Genomic DNA, 26,113 nt, shown 5'->3' with positions numbered 1-26,113 from the left:
CCTGCATCGCTGTCAGCTTCTCCCCCAGCAGAGTAGGGTGGATGGTGTTGAATGCACTGGAGAAGTCAAAACACTTCTCACAGTGCTCACAGACCCTCACAGTGCTCGCTGGCTTGTCCAGGTGGGCATAGACACGGTTAGGCAGGTAGATGATGGCATCCTCAACTCCTAGTCGGGGCTGGTAGGCGAACTGGAGGGGATCTAAGTGTGGCCTGACCATAGGCTGGAGCAGCTCCAGAACAAGTCTCTCCAGGGTCTTCATGATGTGGGAGGTCAATGCCACCGGTCTGTAGTTATTAAGGCCGCTGGGGTGCGGATCTTCGGCACAGGGACGAAACAGGACATCTTCCACAGCTCAGGAACCCTCCGGAGCCTTAGACTCAGGTTGAATACATGGCAAAGTACTCCACATAGCTGAGGGGCACAGGCTTTGAGCACCCTGGTACTGACACCATCTGGTCCTGCAGCCTTGCTTGGGTTGAGATGTTTCAGCTGTCTTCTCACCTGTTCAGCTTGAAGCCCACCATGGTGGTTTTGTGTGGGGAAGGGGTATGGTTATGAGAGCAGGGTGGGGGACTGTGAGGAGGGGTAGGAGGGGAGAGTGGAATATGTGCTGGTTCGGGGTCAACAACAGATGGCTCATGTGGGGGATGGGCAGGGGCCACAATGTCAAATCTGTTAAAGAACAGGTTACACACTGCCTTCAGCTCCTCTGTTGCTAGTTTGCTGGAACCCAGTGATGGTACTCATTCCCCCCCCCCCACCCCCCAAGACCTCTCTCATGTTGTTCTGCTCGAGTTTCCACTCAAGCTTCTTCCTGTACCTGTCTTTAGCCTCCCTGATGCTGGCTTTCATGTCCCTCTGTATTGCCCTCAGCTCCTCCCTATTTCCATCTCTAAACGCCCTCTTTTTAGCGTTCAGGATGTCCTTAATGTCCTTTGTTACCCATGGCTTGTTATTTTAATAACAAAGGATAGTTCTTGTCGGAACATTGCAGTCCATACAGAAGTTGATGTAATCAGTGATGCACTCTGTGAGCCCATCAATATCCTCTCCATGTGGCTCACAGAGTGCCTGCCAGTCTGTCACCTCAAAACAACCCTGGAGCGCCTCATAAGCCTCCTCCAACCATTTTCTCACTGTCCTCGAGGTTGCAGGTTTACTCTTCACCAGAGGCACGTAGCAGGGTTTTAGATGCACCAGGTTGTGATCTGACCTTCCCAGTGGGAGGAGGGGAGTGGAGCTGTATGCATCCTTAACGTTAGCGTACATCAAATCCAGAGTCCTCTCCCCTCTGGTTGTACAGCTCACATACTGCGTGAAGTTGGGCAGTGTTCTAGCCATGGTAACATGCTTGAAGTCACCCGAGATGGTAATGAGGGCATTCGGGTGCTGGGTTTTGTAATCTGGCTATGACAGTGTAAATGATGTTACACGCCGACGTCGGGTTGGCAGAAGGAGGGATGTACACAACAACAACAATTGCATGCGAGATTTCCCTTGGCAAATAATATAGTCGGAGTCCAACAGCAAAAAGTTCAATATCCGGGCTACAGACACGTTCCTTGATCGTAATATGCCCAGAACTGCACTATCTGTTGTTTACCAGAACCGCAAGCCCCCCCCCCCCCTTTACGCTTACGCTCTCAGTGCAATTCCGGTCATTTCGCACGGTCTGGAAGCCCTCTATGGAAACGCTTTGATCGGGTATGTCCTCGTGCAGTCACATTTCAGTAAAACACATGACATTGCTCTCCCGAAATGTTCTCTGACTCCTGACAAGCGTCGTCAATTCGTCCATTTTATTCCCCGGCGAGCTCACATTTCCCCTGATGAGAGAGGGGAGACACGGCTTACAACTTCTCTTCTCCATAAGCCTCTGTTGTCTCGACCTGGTCCTCTTCCCTCGCCTTTTTGATCCCCCTCTGCATCCTCTGTGTGTTTTCCTCCAGATTTCAGCCGGGATGTCCGCTGCTCTGTTCGCTAAACCGGCCGGCATGAGCGTAATTAGCTGGTCCCTGGAATAAACAATGCGGCCATCCTGCGGCCACGCTAACGAGACGTGTCCGAATGTAACTATTTCCAGTGCTAAAAAAAAACAAGTAAAACTCTCTCCACCAGCATGTTAGAGAGGGTGCAGCTTCAACGTGTTACCGTGAGAAAAAAATACAACAAATAACCTAAGTTAAAAAGTTTAAAAAGTAAGAAACTAAATGAGCAACTGTAACAGGTTGCGTGCACGACCGGCGCATGCGCACTAACGTCGTGGGTATAAAGAGAGTAGAGCAGTGGGCTAAGCACACCCCCCTGAGCTGCACCAGTGTTGATCGTCAGTGAGGAGGAGATGTTGTCACCAATCCGCACAGATAGTGGTCTTCCGGTTAGGAAGTCGAGGATCCAGTTGCAGAGGGAGGTACAGAGGCCCAGGTTCTGTAACTTATCAATCAGGATCGTGGGAATGATGGTGTTAAATGCTGACCTATAGTCGATGAACAGTATCCTGACATAGGAGCGTAATTTGTATCGCATGTTATCCATTTCCTTGGACCTGATATCCAAATACAAATACACATATAAACCATAAACAGGAGAAAGTCTGCAGATGCTGGAAATCCAAATCAACATGTAGTTAACGCTAGAGGAAGTCAGTCGGTCAGGCAGGCTCAAGGATTCAAAGTACAATTATCATCGAAGTGTATATGCAGTGTACACACCTGAGATTCGTCTTCCCCACGGCCAGTCACGAAGCAAAGAAAACGATGGAACCCGTTCAAAGAAATTCATCACCATCGCCCCTTCCCCCCCCCCCCCCACAACGCAAACGGCACAAGATAACAGCGAACAGCACAGGAAATGTCCAGTTTTAGTTCCATTCAGTGCAATCTAGCGCTGTGTTGTTCGTTGACTGTCAGCCCGCCCCGATCAAAATTGCACAAAATAACAAGAAAGGATCAAACAAAAACGAGGAAAAAAAACCATCAGAACGTGAACTACAGGGTCCAATCCACAAACCGTGCCCACTGAACCTTGCCAAAGACCCAGGACTCCGGCAGGTGGTAGCATTGAGCGAAAGGGAGAGAGAGGCCGAGCGAACGCAGGCACTCTCCTCCGGGAGGGAGGGAGGGAGGGAGGGAGAGAGAGAGAGAGAGAGAGACCGAGCGCACGCAATCACCTTTCTCCAGCATCTACGGAAATGAACAAACGGTCGACGTTTCAGGCCTAGACCCTTCCTGCAGACTAAAAAGGAAGGTGGAAGACGCCAGAATAAAAAGGTGGAGGGAGATGGGATGTAGGATACCTAGAAGGTGATAGGTCAAGTCAGGTGCGTTGGAAAGGTAAAGGGCTGGAGAGGAAGGAATCTGATAGGAGAGGAGAGTGGACCATAGGAGAAAATGAAGGAGGAAGGGACCCAGGGGGAGGTGATAGACAGATGAGAATGGGGCAGAGTGGGGAATAGAAGAAGATGGGAGGGGTGGGATTTTTTAAAACTGGAAGGCGAAATTGATATTCATGTCATCAGGTTGGAGGCAACCCAGACGGAATATTACGTGTTGCTCCTGCACGCTGAGGTTGGCCTCTTCTTGGCCGAAGAGAAGGCCATGGACCGACATGTTGGAACGCGAATGGGAATCGGAATTAAAAGTTTGGCCACCGGGAAGTTCCGCTTTTTGCGAATGGAGAGGAGGTGCTCGACGAAGCGATCCCTCAATTTACGACGGGTCTCAGTAATGTATAGGAGGTCGTATTGGGAACACCTGACAGAATAGACGACTCCAACAAACTCACAGATGAAGTGCTGCCTCACCTGGAAAAACACATGTCTGATGTAATGTCTCGCAGGCACTGCAGGAGAAGGACGTGATGGGCACAGTGGGGTGGTTCCCTGAGCACACTGTCCAGCTCATCTGGCAAAATGCCTCATCGCCAGATCTCACCAACAGGCACCAGGACCTCGCCTAGCTGGAGGTGAGAGGGGCCCTCCCAGTCAGATCCCTCCTGTGCGCCCGGAACGTCGTATCCGCACCCCACTGCCCACAGGCGGGCTGCAGTGAGGAGGAGTCTGTGACCCACCTCTTTGCACACTGTCAGTTCACAGAGAGGGTGTGGAGGAGGATGGAGGGCTAGTGTCACGTTTCATCCCCAGCAGTTGCGTACCAGAGGACTCTCTGATCTACCAGCTGTTCCCGGGGACGCACACGGAGACCAACATCCGGTGCTGCTGGCAGATCATCAACTCGGTGAAAGACGCTCTTTGGTTGGCCCGAAACTTGACGATCTACCCACACATGGAGATGTCCGTGGGAGAATGCTTCCGACTGGCACATTCTCGGCTGCAGGAGTACGTGCTGAGGGACGCGCTGAAACTTAGTGCAGCCGCCGCAAGGGCCCGGTGGGGAAGGACCGCATGGGAGGTTAGTTAGGAAAATTCAGTCGCTAGGTATACATGGAGATGTGGTTAATTGGATTAGACATTGGCTCGATGGAAGAAGCCAGAGAGTGGTGGTAGAGAATTGCTTCTCTGAGTGGAGGCCTGTGACTAGTGGTGTGCCACAGGGATCAGTGCTGGGTCCATTGTTATTTGTCATCTATATCAATGATCTAGATGATAATGTGGTAAATTGGATCAGCAAGTTTGTTGATGATACAGAGATTGGAGGTGTAGTAGACAGTGAGGAAGGTTTTCAGAGCCTGCAGAGGGACTTGGAACAGCTGGAAAAATGGGCTGAAAAATGGCAGATGGAGTTTAATACAGACAAGTGTGAGTATAAATAAGGTTGAAAGAGTGCAGAGAAGGTTTACAAGGATGTTGCCAGGACTTGAGAAACTCAGTTACAGAGAAAGGTTGAATAGGTTAGGACTTTATTCTCTGGAGCGTAGAAGAATGAGGAGAGATTTGATAGAGGTATATAAAATTATGATGGGTATAGATAGAGTGAATGCAAGCAGGCTTTTTCCACTGAGGCAAGGGGAGAAAAAAAGAACAGATGACATGGGTTAAGAGTGAGGGGGGAAAAGTTTAAAGGGAACATTGGGGGGGCTTCTTCACACAGAGAGTGGTGGGAGTATGGAATGAGCTGCCAGACAAGGTGGTAAATGCGGGTTCTTTTTTAATATTTAAGAATAAATTGGACAGATACATGGATGGGAGGTGTATGGAGGGATATGGTCCATGTGCAGGTCAGTGGGACTAGGCAGAAAATGGTTCGGCACAGCCAAGAAGGGCCAAAAGGCCTGTTTCTGTGCTGTAGTTTCTATGGTTTCTATGGTTTCTATGAGAGTGGGAAGGGTCGGGTGGTGGGGAGTATACCCCTCAACAATGGTGTGGGAAGGTGAACCAACAGTGTGCCACGTGGGTGGCCAAAAGTATAGATATGTAGAGACCGTAATGGAAACATATGTAAAGGATTGAGAGTCATTGAATGGTTTATTGTAGATAATTTTATTTTTGAATGAAGTATATTTTGAAATGTTAAAAAATGTCTGATGTAATGGGTGTGAGAGGGACCTCATCGCTGATGGGAAACTAACGTTTAATTTCAGAACTTGACGCTTACAATAGATTGGTTATCATTATTCGGTTTCCATCAATCGCCTCTTTTGATAGTTTTGGTTAAAGTGTATTCTGCATAGAATTACTTAGTGCTCTAGGTCGCCGACACGAAATTCAACCCATCTGTTCTCCGCTGATGTTCTTCCTTCAAAGTCAATGTCAGAGTTATTATCAAAGTGCGTATGTTACCACCTCCCCCTCGTACCCCATCTGTTACGTGTTTTTATACACACATTCTTTCTCTCACTCTCCTTTTTCTCCCTCTGTCCCTCTGAATATACCCCTTGCCCATCCTCTGGTTCCCCCACCCCCCTTGTCTTTCTTCCCGGATCTCCTGTCCCATGATCCTCTCATATCCCTTTTGCCAATCACCTGTCCAGCTCTTGGCTCCATCCCTCCCCCTCCTGTCTTCTCCTATCATTTTGGATCTCCCCCTCCCTCCCACTTTCAAATCTCTTACTAGCTCTTCCTTCAGTTAGTCCTGACGAAGGGTCTCGGCCCGAAACGTCGACTGTACCTCTTCCTAGAGATGCTGCCTGGCCTGCTGCGTTCACCAGCAACTTTGATGTGTGTTGCTTGAATTTACAGCATCTGCAGAATTCCTGTTTTATGTTACCTTGTGATTTGTTTTCTTAGACATTTACAGGAAAATAAAGAAATACAATAGAATTTTGGAAAAGCAATATATAAACAGAAACCAACAATTTCTAATGAACAAACAAAGATAAACTGTACAAAACATAATAAAAAATTGAGAAAAATTGAGAAAATTTTACGCAGGGAAATGGGTCCCATGTTTTCAAATCTTTCATATTATTTGCATCCTTTCAGTGATCATGACATTTTAATTCTCCCTGCTATTTATTGTTGCATGCTTGTAGCATGGAGAGTTGGTAAGCCTCAGCAACCTACAACAATTATTGCCGGGGGTGTTAGTGTTGTGATCAGTTCAGATTTGTGTTTTATTTATTTCAGGGGGAAGCGATTCAGGATGAAAGGTAGGACAGGCTCTTCACTGAAATTTGGCAAGGTTTTATAAAATTATTCAGGATTTTATCGTTATTCATTTTGTAACGAGCTGTTTAATATTTACAGCTTCAGTAACAAAGAATATAAATTGGATGCAGAAGATGAAGTGTTGCAGGTTGGAAGATTCGATCACCCCTTGTTGCTTAGAACAGCTTTGAGAGAAATGCTTGATGCTATTAATCCAGGTAAAAGTGACATAGATTTTTTTTTTCAAAATTATTAGAGATCTTTATGTCCTAATTAGAATTATGTACATTGAGAAATCAGCACAATTCTTTTTGATTGGTTTGTCGTACACAAAAATGTTCACTGTATGTTTTGATATACATATCTCAAATATAGGGAATGAATAAATAAAATAAATAAATATATAAGACCATAGGACCATAAAATATTGGAGCAGAATTAGGCCATTTGGCCCATCAAGTCTGCTCTACCATTTCATCATGGCTGATCCAATTTTCCTCTCATCCCCAATCTCCTGCCTTCTCCCCATAACCCTTCATGCCCTGACCAATCAGGAATCTATCAACCTCTGCCTTAAATGTACGTAAAGACTTGGCCTCCACAGCTGCTTGTGGCAAGGAATTCCACAGATTCATCACTCTCCGGCTAAAGAAATTGTTCCTTATCTCCGTTCTACAAGGACAACTCTTTATTCTGAGGCCATGTCCTCTGATCTTAGACTCTTCCACCATAAGGAACATTCTCTCCATATCCACTCTATCACCATTCGATAGGTTTCAGTGAAGTCTCCCCTCATTCTTCTGAATTCGAGTGAATACAGGCCCAAAGCCATCACACATTTGTTGTACGACACGCTATTCAACCCTGGAGTCATTTTCGCAAACCTCCTTTGGACTCTCTCCAGTTTCAGCACGTCCTTTCTAAGATAAAGGGCCCAAACCTGCTCACAATACTACAAGTGAGGCCTCTCCAGTGCTTTATAAAGTTTCACCATTACATCCTTCCTTTTGTATTCTAGTCCGAGAAACATAGAAACATAGCAAACCTACAGCACAATACAGGCCCTTTGGCCCACAAACCTGTGCCGAACATGTCTTTACCTTAGAACTACCTAGGCTTACCCATAGCCCTCTATTTTTCTAAGCTCCATACATCTATCCAGGAGTCTCATAGAAGATCCTATCATTTCCACCTCCACCATCGCCACCGGCAACCCATTCCACGCACTCACCACTCTGCGTAAAAAACTTACCCCTGACATCTCCTCTGTACCTACTTCTAAGCACCTTAAAACTGTGCCCTCTCGTGTTAGCCATTTCAGCCCTGGGAAAAAGCCTCTGACTATCCACACGATCAATGCCTCTCATCTTATACACTTCTATCAGGTCACCTCTCATCCTCCGTCGCTCCAAGGAGAAAAGGCCGAGTTCACTCAACCTGGCATGCTCCCCAATCCAGGCAACATCCTTGTAAATCTCCTCTGCACCCTTTCTATGGTTTCCACGTCCTTCCTGTAGTGAGGCGACCAGAACTGAGCACAGTACTCCAAGGTGGGGTCTGACCAGAGTTCTATATATCTGCAACATTACCTCTCAGCTCTTAAACTCAATCCCACGGTTGATGAAGGCCAATACACCGTATGCCTTCTTAACCACAGAGTCAACCTATGCAGCAGCCTTGAGTGTCCTATGGCCTTGGACCCCAAGATCCCTCTGATCCTCCACACTGCCAAGAGTCTTACCATTAATGCTATATTCTGCCATCATATTTGACCTACCAGAATGAAACACCTCTCACTTATCTGGGTTGATAACTTATCCTATTCAAGTTAGTTATATTCCTGTTTATTCATTTATATGTTTATTGACAAATACTTATATTTATTTTGGGGAGCCATGGAGTGTAGTTGTTAGCGCGATGCTATAATAGCTCGAAATGTTCCGAGGTTTGGAGTTCAATTCCAGCGTAAGGAGTCTCTGTATGTCCTTCTCATGGAATGCGTGGGATTCCTCCGGATCTTCCGGATTCCTCCCATGGTACAAAGTCGCATTGGCTAGATTAGCTGGTCATTGTAAATTGTCCCGTGATGACGTTAGGGATAATCGAGAGTGTCGGAGGTTGCCTGGGCGGTGTGGCTCCGGTAGTAAATCACGCCCTATAATTATCCGGGCACATAGAAACCATAGAAACTACAGCACAGAAACAGGCCTTTTGGCCCTTCTTGGCTGTGCCAAACCATTTTCTGCCTAGTCCCAATGACCTTCACACGGACCATATCCCTCCATACACTTCCCATCTATGTATCTGTCCAATTTATTCTTAAATGTTAAAAAAGAACCCACATTTACCACCTCGTCTGGCAGCTCATTCCATACTCCCACCACTCCATGTGTGAAGAAGCCCCCCCTAATGTTCCCTTTAAACTTTTCCCCCCTCACCCTTAACCCATGTCCTCTGGTTTTTTTCTCCCCTTGCCTCAGTGGAAAAAGCCTGCTTGCATTCACTCTATCTATACCCATCATAATTTTATATACCTCTATCAAATCTCCCCTCATTCTTCTACGCTAAAGGGAATAAAGTCCTAACCTATTCAACCTTTCTCTGTAACTGAGTTTCTCAAGTCCTGGCAACATCCTTGTAAACCTTCTCTGCACTCTTTCAACCTTATTAATATCCTTCCTGTAATTTGGTGACCAAAACTGAACACAATACTCCAGATTCAGCCTCACCAATGTCTTATACAACCTCATCATAACATTCCAGCTCTTATACTCAATACTTTGATTAATAAAGGCCAATGTACCAAAAGCTCTCTTTACGACCCGATCTACTTGTGACGCCACTTTTAGGGAATTTTGTATCTGTATTCCCAGATCCCTCTGTTCCACTGCACTCCTCAGTGCCTTACCATTAACCCTGTATGTTCGACCTTGGTTTGTCCTTCCAACGTGCAATACCTCACACTTGTCTGTATTGAACTCCATCTGCCATTTTTCAGCCCATTTTTCCAGCTGTTCCAAGTCCCTCTGCAGGCTCTGAAAACCTTCCTCACTGTCTACTACACCTCTAATCTTTGTATCATCAGCAAATTTGCTGATCCAATTTACCACATTATCATCCAGATCATTGATATAAATGACAAATAACAATGGACCCAGCACTGATCCCTGTGGCACACCACTAGTCACAGGCCTCCACTCAGAGAAGCAATTCTCTACCACCACTCTTTGGCTTCTTCCATTGAGCCAATGTCTAATCCAATTTACCACCTCTCCATGTATACCTAGCGACTGAATTTTCCTAACTAACCTCCCATGCGGGACCTTGTCAAAGGCCTTACTGAAATCCATGTAGACAATATCCACTGCCTTCCCTTCATCCACTTTCCTGGTAACCTCCTCGAAAAACTCCAATAGATTGGTCAAACATGACCTACCACGCACAAAGCCATGTTGACTCACCCTACTAAGTCCCTGTCTATCCAAATGCTTGTAGATTTTGTCTCTTAGTACTCCCTCCAATAACTTACCTACTACCGACGTTAAACTCACCAGCTATAATTTCGCGGATTACTTTTCGATCCTTTCTTAAACAACGGAACAACATGAGCCACTCTCCAATCCTCCGGCACCTCACCCGTAGACAGCGACATTTTAAATATTTCTGCCAGGGCCCCCACAATTTCAACACTAGTCTCCTTCAAGGTCCAAGGGAACACTCTGTCAGGTCCCGGGGATTTATCCACTTTAATTTTCCTCAAGACAGCAAGCACCTCCTCCTTTTCAATCTGTACTGTTTCCATGATCTCACTACTTGATTCCCTCAATTCCAAAGACTTCATGCCAGTTTCCTTAGTAAATACAGATGCAGGAAACCTATTTAAGATCTCCCCCATTTCCTTTGGTTCCGCACATAACCGACCACTCTGGTCTTCAAGAGGACCAATTTTATCCCTTACAATCCTTTTGCTCTTAATATACCTGTATAAACTCTTTGGATTATCCTTCACTTTGACTGCCAAGGCAACCTCATGTCTTCTTTTAGCCCTCCTGATTACTTTCTTAAATATTTTCTTGCACTTCTTATACTCCTCAAGCACCTGATTTACTCCCTGTTTCATATAAATTTCATACAACTCCCTTTTCTTCTTTATTAGAGTTGCAATATCCCTTGAGAACCAAGGTTCCTTATTCCTATTCAATTTGCCTTTAATCCTGACAGGAACATACAAACACTGTACTCTCAAAATTTCCCCTTTGAAGGCTTCCCACCTACCAATCACATATTTGCCAGAGAACAACCTGTCCCAATCCACGCTTTTTAGATTCTTTCTCATTTCTTCAAATTTGGCCTTCTTCTAGTTCAGAACCTCAACCCCAGGACCAGATCTATCCTTGTCCATGATCAAATTGAAACTAATGGTGTCATGATCACTGGAACCAAAGTGCTCCCCTACACAGACTTCCTACACATGAACTCAATCCTGCTGCAGCAGCCGGGGCAGTTTATATCCAGCTATTTAACACATAGGGACTGAGAAAAAAGAGTTAATACCAATGTGGTGACTACGATTGTTATAAGAATCCGCGTAGATCACAAGTTTCAGCAACAGAAGTCGGTGCTCTTACTGTGTCTGGCGTGTAGTCCAGATGCCGATTAATTCGGTTCTCTCCTCTAATGAGCATTATAGCCTCGCAGTTGCTGTGCAACCGCCCCATGTTCGCATTTTAAAGGGAATTGTTAGACCACAATCTGCATAGGCAGCAGTCAGCCTATCAAAGTTGCCATCAGAAAAATTAACTGAAGGTGGATTGGCCTATTGTGGGCAAAACTTCTATCTTGTCCACCCTTAACATTACAATGGAATCCAATGCGTTAATTTATATGTAGAACCCAGGCATCTCTCTCTCTTTCTCTCTCTCTATTTCTATCTCTTTATCTCTCTCTCTCTCTCTCTCTCACACACACACACACATAACATAATTAACCTGTGCAGCCGTGTGTACAGAGATACACCGACACCACATATCCACATGTACATCACATGCAGGGTGCTGAGGCTGCAGCGTTACTCCAAGTATAAACACATATAATGGAAGCAACACAAACAGAAACAAATTCTAACTCAAGCAGAGAGATAACCAAGGTACAGATATCCATTCAGTCTCTCCTAGATCCCCCAAATACGTTGAGGATATTTTTTAGAAAGGATTGATATTTGATCATTACCCAGCATAATCAAAAATACGCTCGAAAATCTACATTGTGTTTATATTTTCACTCTACATTTCAAAACTAGAAGGAAAGTGCCTTTGCAGTCTTGATGAAGGGTCTCGGCCCGAAACGTCTGCTGTTAACTCTTTCCGATAGATACTGCCTAGTCTGATGGGTTCCTCCAGCATTTTGTGTGTGTTGCCTAAGAAAATGTCTATGATGCTAAAATCTGATATAAATATGACAACAAATATGTTCAGGATGTTCTTCAGGTCAGGCGCCATGTGAACAGAACAAAATAAAGCCAAAATTTCACGCTGCCGACCTGTCATCAGAACGTAGATCATGTTTATCTACCTGAAACGTTGATCTTGCATTTTTATAAAAGTGAAAATACTTTTATTATCAAAATTTATATATGTCACCATTTGGCACATTGAAATTCATTTTCATGCAGACATTTACAGGGAAATAAATAAATGCATCTTTCCTACAGGAAAGATGAAAATAAGGTTGAAAGAGTAGAGAGGGAATTTGCAAGTGGAGTGGAGGACCTGAGTTATATGGAAAGATTGAATAGGTTAGGACTGAAAATTGAGGGGAGATTTGATGGAGATATACCAAATTTCGTCGAATGTAGATAGAGTAAATGCAAACAAGCTTTTTGCATTGACATTTGGTAGGATTGAGACTAGAGGTCATGGGTTAAGGGTGAAAGGTGAAATGTTTAAGGGGAACATGAGGGGAAACTTCTTCACTCATGACAGTGTGGAACGAGCTGCCATCGCAAGAGTTGCCTGTGGGCTTGATTTCACCGCTTAAGATCAGTTGGGATAGGTACATGGATAGTGGGGCATGGAGAGCTACAGTCCCAATGCAGGTCAATAGGACTAGGCAGTTAAAATGGTTCGGCACGGACTAGATGGGCCGAAGGGCCAGTTTCCGTGCAGTACTTTTCTATGAATCTAATTTATGAAAATAACGACTGACAAACAACAAATGTCCAAAAGAAGACAAACAGTGATTTTTTTTTTATAAAAACAAACAAATAAATAATACAGAGAGCATGAGATATAGAATTAATCACAAACAGAACAGAATCTGCAGATGCTGGAAGTTTAGAGCAACACACACAGGTCAGGCAGTATCTATGGAGAGAAATATACTGTTTCGATGATGCTGCCAAACCTTGTGAGTTTCTCCAGCATTTTGTGTGTGTCAAATCAATCCTTGCTTTCCCCACCACTCTCCTCTGCCTTTCCGCTATATTCTCGGTGTCCTGGCACCGATTTTTGCCTTACCATCTCGCCTCTACCGACCAGCGGGAACCTTGGCAGAAGTTTGTTGTCCATCCGATGTTGTTGGATGAATGCTGGGAAAGGTTTATGCGGGTGGCACGGAAGTGTCTGCGGCCGAGCGGTTTCTCCTCCGGTCCCTGGGCCGCGCTGTCCGAGTCTTCAACCCACCCCGATCCACGGGGACTCTCTAATCTCTGCTTCTCCCCCCAGTCTCTATCACCCTGGATGTGGAAACGGCGCATCCGGCGCTCGAGGTGTCTGAGGATCGGAAGAGTGTGAGATGGACCGGGATCCGGAGGAATATCCCTGACACCGCGAAGAGGTTCACAGTCTGGCCTTGTGTGCTGGGATCGGAGGTGTTCACATCGGGGAGACATTACTGGGAGGTGGAGGTGGAGGGGAATTGGGGCTGGAGCGTGGGAGTCGCCGCTGAGTTTGTGGAGAGGAAGGCAGGTGTCGGGCAGAGACCGGAGACTGGAGTTTGGGTCATCGAGCGGTCGGGTGACGAGTTTTATGCAAACGCCAGCCATCCATCCCTTCTCGCTTCTGATCCAGCCCCTGGGAGGGTGGGAGTTTATCTTAATTACGATCTCGGAACCGTTTCATTTTACAACCCGGAGGCCAAGTCCCATCTGTACACCTTCGGTGTGAATAACTTCGGGGGGAAATTTTATCCTTTCATTGGGACATGGGATGAAAACCAGTCGCTGAGAATTTGCTGCAATTCCGCTCTTGATCTACCCAAGTGTCAGGCCCGGAGACCGGCAGCAGGAGCGGGATCCAGACCCGGCAGTAGAATCGTTCCTAATCACTGGCAGATTCAGAGATCTAAACCCCAATGAGCCAGGAAATAAAAACCGGTGCAAAAATGAAGCACAACGCAATAGGTAGAGAGCTGTTGATCCATTAATTTTAATGCATTAATGGCATCCGCCAATAGAAATCAAAATACTTCGTGTGAAAGTAAAGATCGAAATAATCTACTTGTATTTCAAAAATAGACTCATCATAAAATAAATGTACCATCTATATAAATGACAAAAAAAAACCTGCACTATTTTCTTTACATTGGTAGCGTCGATCTGTGTATGATTTAAATTTAATTTTATTTGGAGACAAAATGCGGAACAGGCTGTCTCGGCCCAACGAGTCGCCCCGCCCAGCAACTCACCTGTTTATCGCTAGCCTAATCACAGGGCAATTTACAATGAACAATCAACCTGCTAGCGGCACGTCTTTGGAGGAAACGAAAGTACCAGGCGGAACCCTACGCGGTCACGGGGAGGACCGTACAGACAGCGCCGGAATTAAACTTCCGAATTCTGGAACGCTCCGAACATAATGGCGTCGCACTAAACATCTGGGCTTACTCACAATCTCATCGGTTCTAAAGGGTGATCACATTCTGTGCACAGAACATGGTTGCCACTCGTGGACGTTTGGAATGATACAGATGTTAAGTTCTTCTACGCTGTGTTTATCCCTTCTATATATGCTGGCAAGAAGACCTTAGACTACCGGCATGCCCGCAAAGCCTCTACTCTGAAAAAGAAAATATGATAAAAATATACATACAAGAAGAAACTGGGACTTCCGCCTGCAGCTCACTGGAGTAACACACAATTTGTGTGGCTGCGTTTAATTCTTCCTCTCCCCCAGTTTAAGCTCTGAATTTTTAACTTCTGTTTGTCGGATCTTAGAGGGGAATAGTTGTTCTTATAGATTGCATGTCACAATCTTTAAGAAATGGAAAGCAGGTTTCTGAATCCAGCAATGGAAAGGGAAAAATTTCGAAAGAAAAATCAGAAGATATGCCTGTCTGAGCTGAGTGTTTAGAACATGCGTTGATGGGTCTCGACAAGAAAATAGATAAAAACACTTCTGAGAGTAAGTCGTTTCGACAGAGTTTTCATTTCGTAGAGGAAAGTATTATTTCCTTGAATTCTGAACTTAAAGAGTTGAAGCGACAGAAGCGGATATTTCAGCCCGCTTGGAACAGTCTCAACGCAAGATTATCGATCTGGACGCAAGATCTCGTCGGAATAACATTCGAATTGTTGGACTGAAGGAACGATCTGAGAGTGGGGATTTATTGGACTATTTTGCTCATTTGTTTCAAACTCTGTTTCCGGATATTTTACCTTAGCCTCCCGATATTGAAAGAGCGCGTAGAATTTTCACTTCGAAATCTCAAGATCCGAGATCAGTTTTGGTCAGCTTACTTCGTTTCAAAGTTAAAGACCAAATCATAAAATATGCAAGGAGACACAGAGTTTTTAATTCAAGGGTTCCCAGATTCGTTTTTATGAAGATTATCCACGGGAAGTTATGGAACAGCAGTTCAAATTCGTTCCAGCTATGAAGATAGCCTACGATAAAGGATTATTCCCATCACTTCACTATCCAGCCCAATTAAAATTATTTCCTAAGGATTCGACTCCACGTGTTTTTCTGGATTCCAAAGCGGCATTGGACTATGTTAATTCTACTTTGGAGGTGGCCGGGGTTTGAATGGCATTAGGTCTGCTGAATAATTTTCTGAAAGAAACCAAGCTTTAAAGATTTCTGATATGTTGAAGATGTCCTTTGATCGATGGGCCATTTAAAGAAGATGTGAACTACTTGATTTGACTGATGAATGACTTTTCCGAAATCTGTTTGGTATACTGAGTGAATTAACACAGCGGGCAGATTGTTAACTGGTTTGATTATTTGTTTTTATCTTTCCTTTTCTTCATTAATTAAATGATAGTTTTCATAGTTTATAAGGACGTTTTATATATATATATATATATATATATATATATATATATCGAGGAGTGCTTAGTAGTTAGATAATTAGTCTCTGTTTTTCATCTAAAACAGCTTTTTTTTAATTCGGCAGTAAATCAAAGGGATAATGGCGCCATTTTTTCTTCGTTAGAGATTACATAGACATTTTTCTGTTTGTTTAATTTTATTGTTTTGACGTCTTTGGAGATTGTTTTTGCATTCCCCAGTCTTTTTTTGATGAATAAGCAGTAACATCTTTTTTTTTCCTCCGCAGGGCTTTCTTATTTTAGGGCCGTGTTTTTTTTTGTTTTTTTTTGTAAATGGTGGGGGGAGTTAAGGAAAACTTTTATAATCACTATTATAAATTGGGAAGCTCGCGGAGTTCTGTTTCTTTTTTATTTTTCTATGGGGCCGCATTCTAGCTTATTCTTTCTCTTTGCCGGATTACTGGCTTTTGGAATGGTGGGAGGATTGGGGTTAGTTTCGAACTATAAGTTTCATTGTAGGATTAATTTCAGTTTTTTTATTGTATTTTTTCCATAACGGAGTTCCGGAGCATGCGTGTTTTCTATGTGGTTATACTTATCACCGCTATTTTTGATTATCCCGCGTTGGTATGCGTGTATTTATGCGTTAAAATATTTTATGGTAGTTAAACAGATAAACGTTATTAGTTGGAACGTACGTAGCTGGAATCATCTTATTAAGCGAAAGAAGACTTCTAAAATTATTAATCGATTCCAGCCCGATATAATTTTCGCTCAAGAAACGCATATCAGAACGGGTGATCAAGATAGATCTTTTTAAAATGTGGAAGGGCCTTCAATATCATGCTACTTGTCAAAATAAAACAAAGGGGTATCTATTTTTATTAAATCTAATATTTTATTTATCCAAGAAGACATTGTGTCAGATACTAATGGTAGATTTTTAATTGCCAAAGGAACAATTTGCAATAGAAAAATTGTGCTGATTAATCTATATGGACTTAATGTAAATGATCTTTTTTTAAAAAACGTACTTGGTTTATTGCCAGAAGTAAATGAATATATGTTGTTAATGGGGGGTAATTTTAAATGTTGTTTAAATCCTTTGATTGACAAGAGTTCAAACAATCAGCGGTTTAGAGCTGTTCCGCATCACTTATTAACTCCTTTTTAATCGATTATGGTTTGGTCGGAATCTGGAGGCATCTACATCCTAATGACAGAGATTATTCCTTCTAGTCACATACTCTCAAAAAATATTCGAGAATCCATTATTTTATAGCTGATTTCCGAATTTTGTCCAAAGTCCAGGAATGTGAATATGACGCTGTCGCTGTTTCGGATCATGCGCCTTTCAGTTTAACTTTTGAATTGAATGATGTCGGTATTGCAAACTTTTCTTGGCGTTTTCCAGAAAATTGATTACAAAGTTCGGACTTTGTCAAATTTATTGAGACTCAGATAAAAGATTTGTTTTTCTTTTCAACAATACAGGAGATGTGTCGAAATTGATTATATGGGGTACATTTAAAGCACATTTGCGAAGTCAGATAGTCTCCTATTTAGCGAAGCTTAAGAAACAGACAAAAATAGAGTTAGATAAGATTTCAAAATAAATTAAAGACTTGGATAATATTTATGCAATCTCTCCTAACATTGATGTATTTAAACAAAGGGTTGAACTTCAATCACAATATAATTTACTATTAACTTATCCTATTGAAAGAAATGTGCTTAAATTGAAAAGTCAATTTTATGTGTTTGGAGATAAAAATAATAAGCTATTAGCATCTCAATTAAAAGCAGCTAGAGCTAATAGACAAATTTAAAAAATTCGAAAGGGAGCTTGTAATTATGAAGACATTAATAAAAATTTTCAAGACTTTTACATTGAACTTTATAAATATCAGTTTCCAGCTGATCCTTCTAAAATGAATGCCTTTTTACAAAAGATTGATTTTCCTAGAATTTCTGTTGAAGATCAACAAACTCTTGATACTCCTATTACCAAAAAAGAAATTCAGAAAGCTATTCTTTCAATGCAATCTGGTAAAGCTCCTGGATTGGATGGTTATTCTGTGAGATTTTATAAAAAATTTGAAAAATTGCTTTCTCCATATATGTTGGAGACGCTCAAAGATTTTTTTTTGATAGGAGAGTTACCTCCCACATTTTATGAAGCTTCTATTTCTCTAATTCTTATGAAAGATAAAGACCCCACTGACTGCGCTTCATATAGATCTATTTCATTATGAAATCCGGATGCTAAAATTTTTTCAAACCTAATGGCTAATCGACTGGAGAATATTCTAGCTCAAATTATCTCTCAGGACCAAACAGGTTTAGTAAAGGGGCGTTATTCCTTCTCTAATACTCGGAGACTGTTAAATGTTATATACTCATCCTTTTCTAAGACTCCCCAATGTGTTGTTTCTCTTGATGCTGAAAATGCATTTGATAGAGTTGAATGGAAATACTTATTTAACGTTTTAGCAAAATTCAACTTTGGTACTAATCTTAATAAGTGGATTAGAATGATATATAAAAGCCCTTTTGCTGCTGTTATTACTAATAATTGCAGATCTCCTTTTTTAAACTCTCGCGGGGTATGAGACAAAGATGTCCGTTAAGTCCCCTATTATTTAATTTGGTGTTTGAACCCTTGGCCATTGCACTTCATGAAGCTAAAGATGTCCATGGAATTTCCATAAATGGGACTATTCATAAGATTTCCCTTTATGCTGATGATCTCCTAGTTTATGTTTCATATCCTGAAGAATCCATTCGTAGTTTATTGAAATTGTTAAATGAATTGGGAGAGTTTTCAGGATATAAATTAAACCTTCATAAAAGTGAATTATTTCTTGTAAATGATTCTGCTTTTATATATGATGGCATTCTTTTTAAAGTTACGGACTGTTTTAAGTATTTAGGTATTATTATCACTAAATCTCACAGAGACCTTTACAGAGCTAATTTGGTTCCTTTCGTGGATTTTATGAAGCAATTATTTTGTAGGTGGAATCCACTTACAATTTCGTTAGCTGGCCGAATTCATGCAGTTAAAATGATGATTTTACCAAAGTTTTTATATGTATTTCAAAATATTCCTATTTTTTTAACTAAGAAGTTTTTTTGATCAGATTGATTCATCTTTTCATCTTTTGTTTGAAATAATAGAAGACCAAGAATTAGAAAATATCAATTGCAAATATTAAAAAAAGGATGGAGGTCTTGCTCTGCCTAATTTAAAAATGTACTATTGGGCTGTTAATATACGTTTTGTGTTCCTGGTTATATTGGGTTGATAAAAATGAATGACCACCTTGAGCTGATTTGGAATTGAAAGCTGTGAAACAGTTTTACTTAACCTCGTTATTAGTAGCTTCTTTACCTGTACAACTGGCCAAAATTTCTAATCTAAATTTATATCCTGTGATTAAGCATTCATTATGAATTTGGTACCTGTTTTGTAATTTTTTTAATCTCAAAAAATTTAACCTTCTTAGTTTAATTTATGGAAATTATTTATTTAAACCTTCATTAAGTGATCCTACCTTTTTTTCTTTAGAGGAATAAAGGAGTCTATTCCTTCATGGATCTGTTCAAAAAGGCCGATTGATGCCTTTCGAGAAATTAGTAACTAAATACTCTCTCTCGTACTCACATTTCCTGAAATATCTTCAGGTCAGGCATTTCTTACAAGAATATTTAAGTAACTTTGCATATATACAGGATTCTGACCTGTTAGACATTATTTTAAAAATGAATCATTTAGTGAAAGGTTTTATTGGGAAATTATATAATTTACTGTTACATCAGTACAATTACCCTTCACTTAAGATTAAGTAAGATTGGGAAAGAGAGCTGAACATGACCTTGATAACAGAGGATTGGTTGCGAATTTTGAAGATGGTTAATTCTTCTTCGATTTGTGCCAGTCACTCTTTAATTCAATTTAAAATTGTATATCATTACTATTTGACAAAGGAGGGACTATCTAAAATGTTTCCTAATGTTGATAGTCAGTGTGATAGATGTAAAACCAAGACAACTACATTGACCACATATGTTTTGGTCATGTTCTGTATTGAAACAGTTTTGGAAATCTATTTTCTCTACAATTTCTAAAGCTTTAAAAATTAATTTACAACTTGATAAATTTACAGTCTTGTTCGGTATAATCACTCAATATATTCACGGTATTTCTATACCAGACCAACAAGTAATTGCATTTGTTACCTTATTGGCCAGAAGGGCTATTTTATTGGAATGGAAAGATGTCTCTGCTCCTACCTTGATACAGTCGTTCTCTCAGGTGTTGCCATGTCTTAGTTTGGAGAAAATCAGAAGTCTAACTTTTGATCCTCGATTTGACTGAGAAAAGGTGGGGTTCTTTGCCTGCGACTATAATCTGATTTGAGTTAATCAAGATAGTTTCCTCTGATTCTTGTTTAAATGGATATGAGCTGGCGGATTGATGTTTTTCTTTTATGGAAGCTTGTATGACGCATAGCTCCAGGGTTGTGCTCCCAATGGGTTTTTTTCTCTTTTCCTGTTTTTTTTTGTTAGCAGAGTTTTTTTTTGTTTGTTTTAGTTAGCAGAGGTTCTTGTTTTCCTTCTTTTTTCCAAAAAAAATTAACACTTTATTTTTTCTTATTATTATTGATATGTTGTTTAGCTTTGTTAATCAGTTATTTGGTAGTTTAATTCCTCATTGTATATTGACATGTTGACTTGATTACTTTAATGTATTTTTTGTTGATCTCAATAATAATCAATAAAAAAGATTTTAGAATGAAAATGAAAGAAGAAACTGCATTTCTAAAATTCATAGAATCTAGAACAACATAGCATAGTACAAGCTCTTCGGCCCAGGACATTGCGCTGACCTTTTAACATAATCTCAGATCAATTTAACCCTTCCCTCCCACGTCTTCTTCTACTTAAGCACCATCACCCCTGCTGGGACAGAGGCCGCCAACAATAGCTCTCCAGAGTCCATAAGACCCTAAGACACAGGAAAAGCATTAGGCCATTCAGCCCATCGAGTCTGTTCTACTATTCCACCATGGCTGATCCCTGATCCCACTCAACCCCATATACCATTTCCTTTGATGCCCTGACCAATTAGGAGACGATCAATTTCCGCCTCAAATGTACACACAGACGGCCTCTGCCATCTGTGGCAGAGCATTCCACAGATTTACAATTCTCTGGATAAAAAAAAACTTCCCACTTATCTCTGTCGCCTGTCAATTTTGAGGCTGTACCTTCTAGTTCTGGATGACCCCACCATAGCAAACATCTTCTCCAAATCTACCCTTTCTAGTCCTTTCAACATTCGGTATGTTTCAATGAGACCCCCCCCCCCACCCCGCATTCTTTTAAGTTAGAGTCAGTACAGTCCCAAAGCTGCTAAATCCTCTTCATATGTTAACCTCTTCATTTCCGGAGTCATCATCGTGAACCACTTCTGGACTCTCTCCAAAGTCTCAGTGCTTCAGCGTTAGAAGCAGGAGTCTATCATACCAGACCTTATCAAATGTCCCACTGAAGTGCACGTAAACAAGATCTGCTGTGGTGTGTTGGTGTCACATGCAACAAAAGCAACATCCAACCTAAAGTACGAATATGGAATAAAATATCTACAAATGCATAAATAACTGTCATGGTCCAATCTGTGAAGTCCACATTCCAGTTCACGGTCCAGTCCATCAATCCTTATTCCAGGTTTTCTGGTTTTCCCTTGTCCTGTTGTGTGCCTTAATTGTGGCGCACGATTCTCATTTTGGGCTGGCTACATAAACAGCTCCTGGGTTCAGCTTCAGTTGCTGGACTGTTCCCTTCCCTTCCACTTCCTTCTGTAGCCCTCGCCTGCAAACTTTGCCTGAAGCCTTGTCTGAAACCTTTGCCTGAAGCCTAGCCTGCAACCTCGCTTGTGTCCATGCCTCCGTTAGGTAGGTCCAGTCATTTGCCACTACCTTGTGTTGGGAACTGTCACCGTGTCCACGCCTCTGCTAGGTAGTTCTGGCTGTTTGCCACTACCTTGTGTTGGGAACCATCCCGTCATGTTCAGCGTTCTGTGTATGAGTCCCAGCCCTACGTCCTGTTCCCAAGGAGGAGTCCCAGCTCTGTGCTCCGCATTCCTGTCTCCCCAGACCAAGGCTCTGTGTTCTGCATCCCTGTCTCCCAAGACCAAGACTCTGCGTTCCTGTTCTCCCTCAAGACCAAGGCACTGCATTCCTGTTCTCCCTCAAGACCAAGGCTCTGCATTCCTGTTCTCCCTCAAGACCAAGGCTCTGCATTCCTGTTCTCCCTCAAGACCAAGGCTCTGCATTCCTGTTCTCCCTCAAGACCAAGGCTCTGCGTTCCTATTCCTGTTCTCCCTCATCCAAGTCAAGGCTTCGTGTTCTCGTCCTGTCCATGTTCCTCACCCAGCCCGGAGCTGGGGTTCCCTCGTCCTGTCCAGGAGGCTCACATCCAGTCCTAGTTGCCACTTCTCATCCGGTAACCACGTCTTGTCCTTGCCTAGATCTGGGGTCCAAGACCCAGGTTCTGGGTCCCTGTCCAGTCTCTGGCTCAGAGTCCTTGTCCAGTTTCCAAGTTCTTCTTCTTCGTCCAGGTCCAGCTTTCCCAGTCTAGTCCTAGCCCGGGCCCTGTATCCTAGCTTCGACCAGGGCCTCTGTCTTGTCCACCATCATCTCTTCCCCACTTCCCTTGCTTACTTGACACACCTACTCCTGTTCCTAGTACTTCAGTGTCTGTCTTTCATTTGGGTCTGCCACCAACGCCCCCTTATGACAATAACACCATAGCTTAAAGTATGAATGTGGAATAAAATATATACAAATGCATAAATAACACCATATAAACAGCATTATAAAAAGTGAGTTGTGCAGTGATGGGGGTATTAGGTCGGGGGAACACGTGGGGGTGGGGGCTAACTCGATGGCTGATCAGATTAACTCATTTATTCATACTTTGTCACACTAGCGTCTCCCAGTGGCCACACATTTTAATTCCACGTCCCATTCCCATTCTCATATGTCTATCCATGGCCCTCCTCTACTGTAAAGATGAAGCCACACTCAGGTTGGAGGAACAATGCCTTATATTCCATCTGGGTAGCCTCCAACCTGATGGCATGAACATTGACTTCTCTAACTTCCGCTAATGCCCCACCTCCCCTTCGTACCCCATCTGTTATTTATTTATTTATTTTATATTTTTTCTCTCCCTCTCCTTTTTCTTCCTCTGTCCCTCTCACTATACTCTTTGCCCATCCCCCTCCCCCTTTCCTTCTCCCTAGGCCTCCTGTCCCATGATCCTCTCATATCCCTTTGCCAATCAACTGTCCAGCTCTTGGCTCCATCCCTCCCCCTCCTGTCTTCTCCTATCATTTTGGATCTCCCCCTCCCCCTCCCACTTTCAAATCTCTTACTAGCTCTTCCTTCAGTTAGTCCTGACGAATGGTCTCGGCCTGAAACGTCGATTGTACCTCTTCCTAGAGATGCTGCCTGGCCTGCTGCGTTCACCAGCAACTTTTGTGTGTGTTGCTTGAAATTCCAGCATCTGCAGATTTCCTCGTGTTTGCAGTTTTTAATTGATTAGCTAATAATTTACCAGATTTATCACTATGTATATAAAACTCGCTTCTTATTTTCATTGATTGATTTTCAATTGAAGATGTTAACGGTAAACTGCGTTCCTTTTGAAGTTCGACTCTCTGTTTATAAAGTTCCTCACTGGCATCTTTCTAATCAATTTCTTTAATCTTCTCAATTAACACAAGTATTTCGTTCTTGATACGTTTTTTCAATCCAGCAGAATAGGAGATAATCTGTCCACGGATATATGCTTTAAAAGTGTCTTATAATACCCCGCCGGAAATTTCTGCCGCAGCGTCAGTTGATAAGTAACTCCCCTCTTAAAGCATTCTGGATCAGGAAGTGTTAGTAATCAAAATGGCTTCGATACAGCTGGTTAGCTTAACCGAAGAAATAAGTTGTCCCATTTGCCTGGATTTCTTCACCGATCCGATTATACTGGACTGTGGACACAACTTCTGCCGCTCCTGTATCACACGGTGTTGGGAAAAGGAGGAGAGAAACTCCTGCCCGGAATGTAGAGAGGTGTTTGCGGACCGCACACTCAGGGCCAATCGGGCCTTAGCAAGTCTGTCTGAGAAAGCTCGAAAACTAAGCCTGAATCCGAAAGAGAAGGAAAGTAAACTTCACTGCGAGGAACATGAGGAAGAACTGAAGCTGTTTTGTGAGACGGACAAGAAGCTGCTCTGTGTGATCTGTAGAGATGCGCTGGAACACAGAGAGCACCGCTTTCTGCCGATTAAAGAAGCTGTGAAAATGTACAAGGTAAATAGAAAGGCCGTTTGATCACGTGATTATCGGATTACATTTTTCAATATCTTTTTTTACACACTGCATTTCAGGCTCAGATCGAATCTTCCATAGAATCGCTTGCAAAAAGGACGCCAGTAATCCAGGAAATGGAGCAACGTCAGAGGCAGAAGATCTCTGAACTTAGGGTAAGGACTTCTTCTAAAGCATGAATTTGTGTCGATTTATTGCTCTTATGCATCACAAAAAACCTGCTCCCTCACCACTATTCTTTCTAGCGCATCACCCTTAGGGGCAGAGGCTGCTGACGGCAGTTCGCCAGCGTCCTCTATCCTGGGCCAGACTTAAGATCCTTTCCGTCCCAGGAATGAGGTTTTTAGAGTTTCTGTTGGCGTTTCTGCAACTTTGGGTTTTTACGGGATGGGGTTTCTAGTCCCATGGCCAAACTCCTCTTTTTCAACCGTGCTTGGGACCGATCACCACCATTTGGGGCCCTATAGCACTTCTTCTAGGGGAGACAGCCCTTCACACGTCAATCCACTGGGGTCTTTTGCTGTTTCCGGTGCTCTCAGTGCAGCCTCTCCTACATTGGTGAGACCCGTCGGAGGTTGCCCACCTTCATTCCATCCACTGTAAAAGCAAGGATCTCTCGATTGCCAGCTATTTTAATTCTGCTTCCCGTTCCCACACTGATATGTCTGTACACTCCCACCTCTGATGTTACATTGAGACCAGATGCAGGGTGGAGGAGCAGTTCCCAATACTCCACCTTATTTACCTCCAAAATGACAGCATCGTCGCCAACTTATCTGACTTCGGGCATGAAGCACCTTCAATAACTCCAAAAGACTGAAGTTGTGTAAATACTGAAAGGCTTTTATTCGCTGTACAATACGACTTCCATGCTGGGTGTCTGCATCCGGTCTGAGGAGGAGGGGCAAGGCGAAATCACCTTTATTCAGGGTTCTGTGGGAGGAGCCACAGGCGCAGTCAACAGAGGGGCATGTCCAGACAGTTAACCCAATTACAACATATATATGGTTTACCACAGGGTAACCACTCCCATCGGTCTTCCACTCCCTTCTTTATTTCCTCTTCACCCACTGGGCTCTTTCTTTCTTTACCCACGCACCTCCCCCTGTCCTCATGATTTACACATCACGCATACTTTCCTGTTCCTCACCTCCTTACCTTTATTCCATGGTCTACTCTCCTCTCCTATCAGAGTCCTTCTTCCGCCACTTCATCCTTTAATTATCACCTCCCAATTTTTCACATTATTCCCTCCCCCGCCCCCTCACCTGGATTTACTTGCTGACTGCCAGCTTGTAATCACAGCCCACTTCCCTCACCTTTTGTTCTGGCCTCTGCCCTCTGTATTACCAGTCCTGATGAAGGGTCTCATCTAAAAATGTCGACTGCTCATTTCCACCTATAGGTGCTGATGCTCCCAGCCTGCTGTTTCGTGCGTGTTTCCTCAGATTCCCAGCACCGACAGCCTCCCTCATCTGTGCCTCACAACAATACTGTACACGCCTTTCATTCGACAGGAACAGTCACATATTCTGCATTTCCACGTCACATCTGAATTCGCTAAAATGCACCAGATTCTCACTGAGAAAGAGCAGCGCGTGCTTAGAGACCTCAAGGACGAAGAGGAGAGGATTCTAAACAGAATGGAGAAAAATCTTCGAGAGATCCAGGAGGATTTAAATTCTATACAGCGGGAAGTCTCAAAGTTACAGAAACGATTGGAGCAAGAAGGTGTGATATTTCTGAAGGTGAGCAATGATACTTCAGGTTAGTTCAGTCGAAGTGCAGTCACAGAGCAGTAGGTGCAAAGCTGTACAGTCTTGGAAATGCCTGTGACGACTTGTGGAATGAGATGTTGTATCGTTGACAGAGTGTGATTTTATTTGCATTTCCCTCAGTCAA

General features: G+C 42.9%; 1 protein-coding gene across 1 annotated transcript in view; it reads left to right on the top strand.

Moving 5' to 3' along the window:
- The window catches only part of LOC140198475 (uncharacterized), a 64,388-nt gene that overhangs the window by 33,498 nt on the left and 4,777 nt on the right, over positions 1-26,113 (top strand). The window contains exons 6-11 of the mRNA XM_072259561.1: positions 6,527-6,549; positions 6,647-6,765; positions 13,270-13,888; positions 23,755-24,193; positions 24,271-24,366; positions 25,729-25,959. Of these exons, the coding sequence (XP_072115662.1) occupies positions 6,527-6,549; positions 6,647-6,765; positions 13,270-13,888; positions 23,755-24,193; positions 24,271-24,366; positions 25,729-25,959 (1,527 nt within the window). The remainder of the gene's footprint in view (positions 1-6,526; positions 6,550-6,646; positions 6,766-13,269; positions 13,889-23,754; positions 24,194-24,270; positions 24,367-25,728; positions 25,960-26,113) is intronic.

The sequence above is a fragment of the Mobula birostris genome, chromosome 5 (genome assembly GCF_030028105.1).
Source record: "Mobula birostris isolate sMobBir1 chromosome 5, sMobBir1.hap1, whole genome shotgun sequence".
Classification (NCBI taxonomy): Eukaryota; Metazoa; Chordata; class Chondrichthyes; order Myliobatiformes; family Myliobatidae; genus Mobula; species Mobula birostris.
Note: the sequence above shows the minus strand (reverse complement) of the source record. Positions and strands in the feature narration are given on the sequence as shown.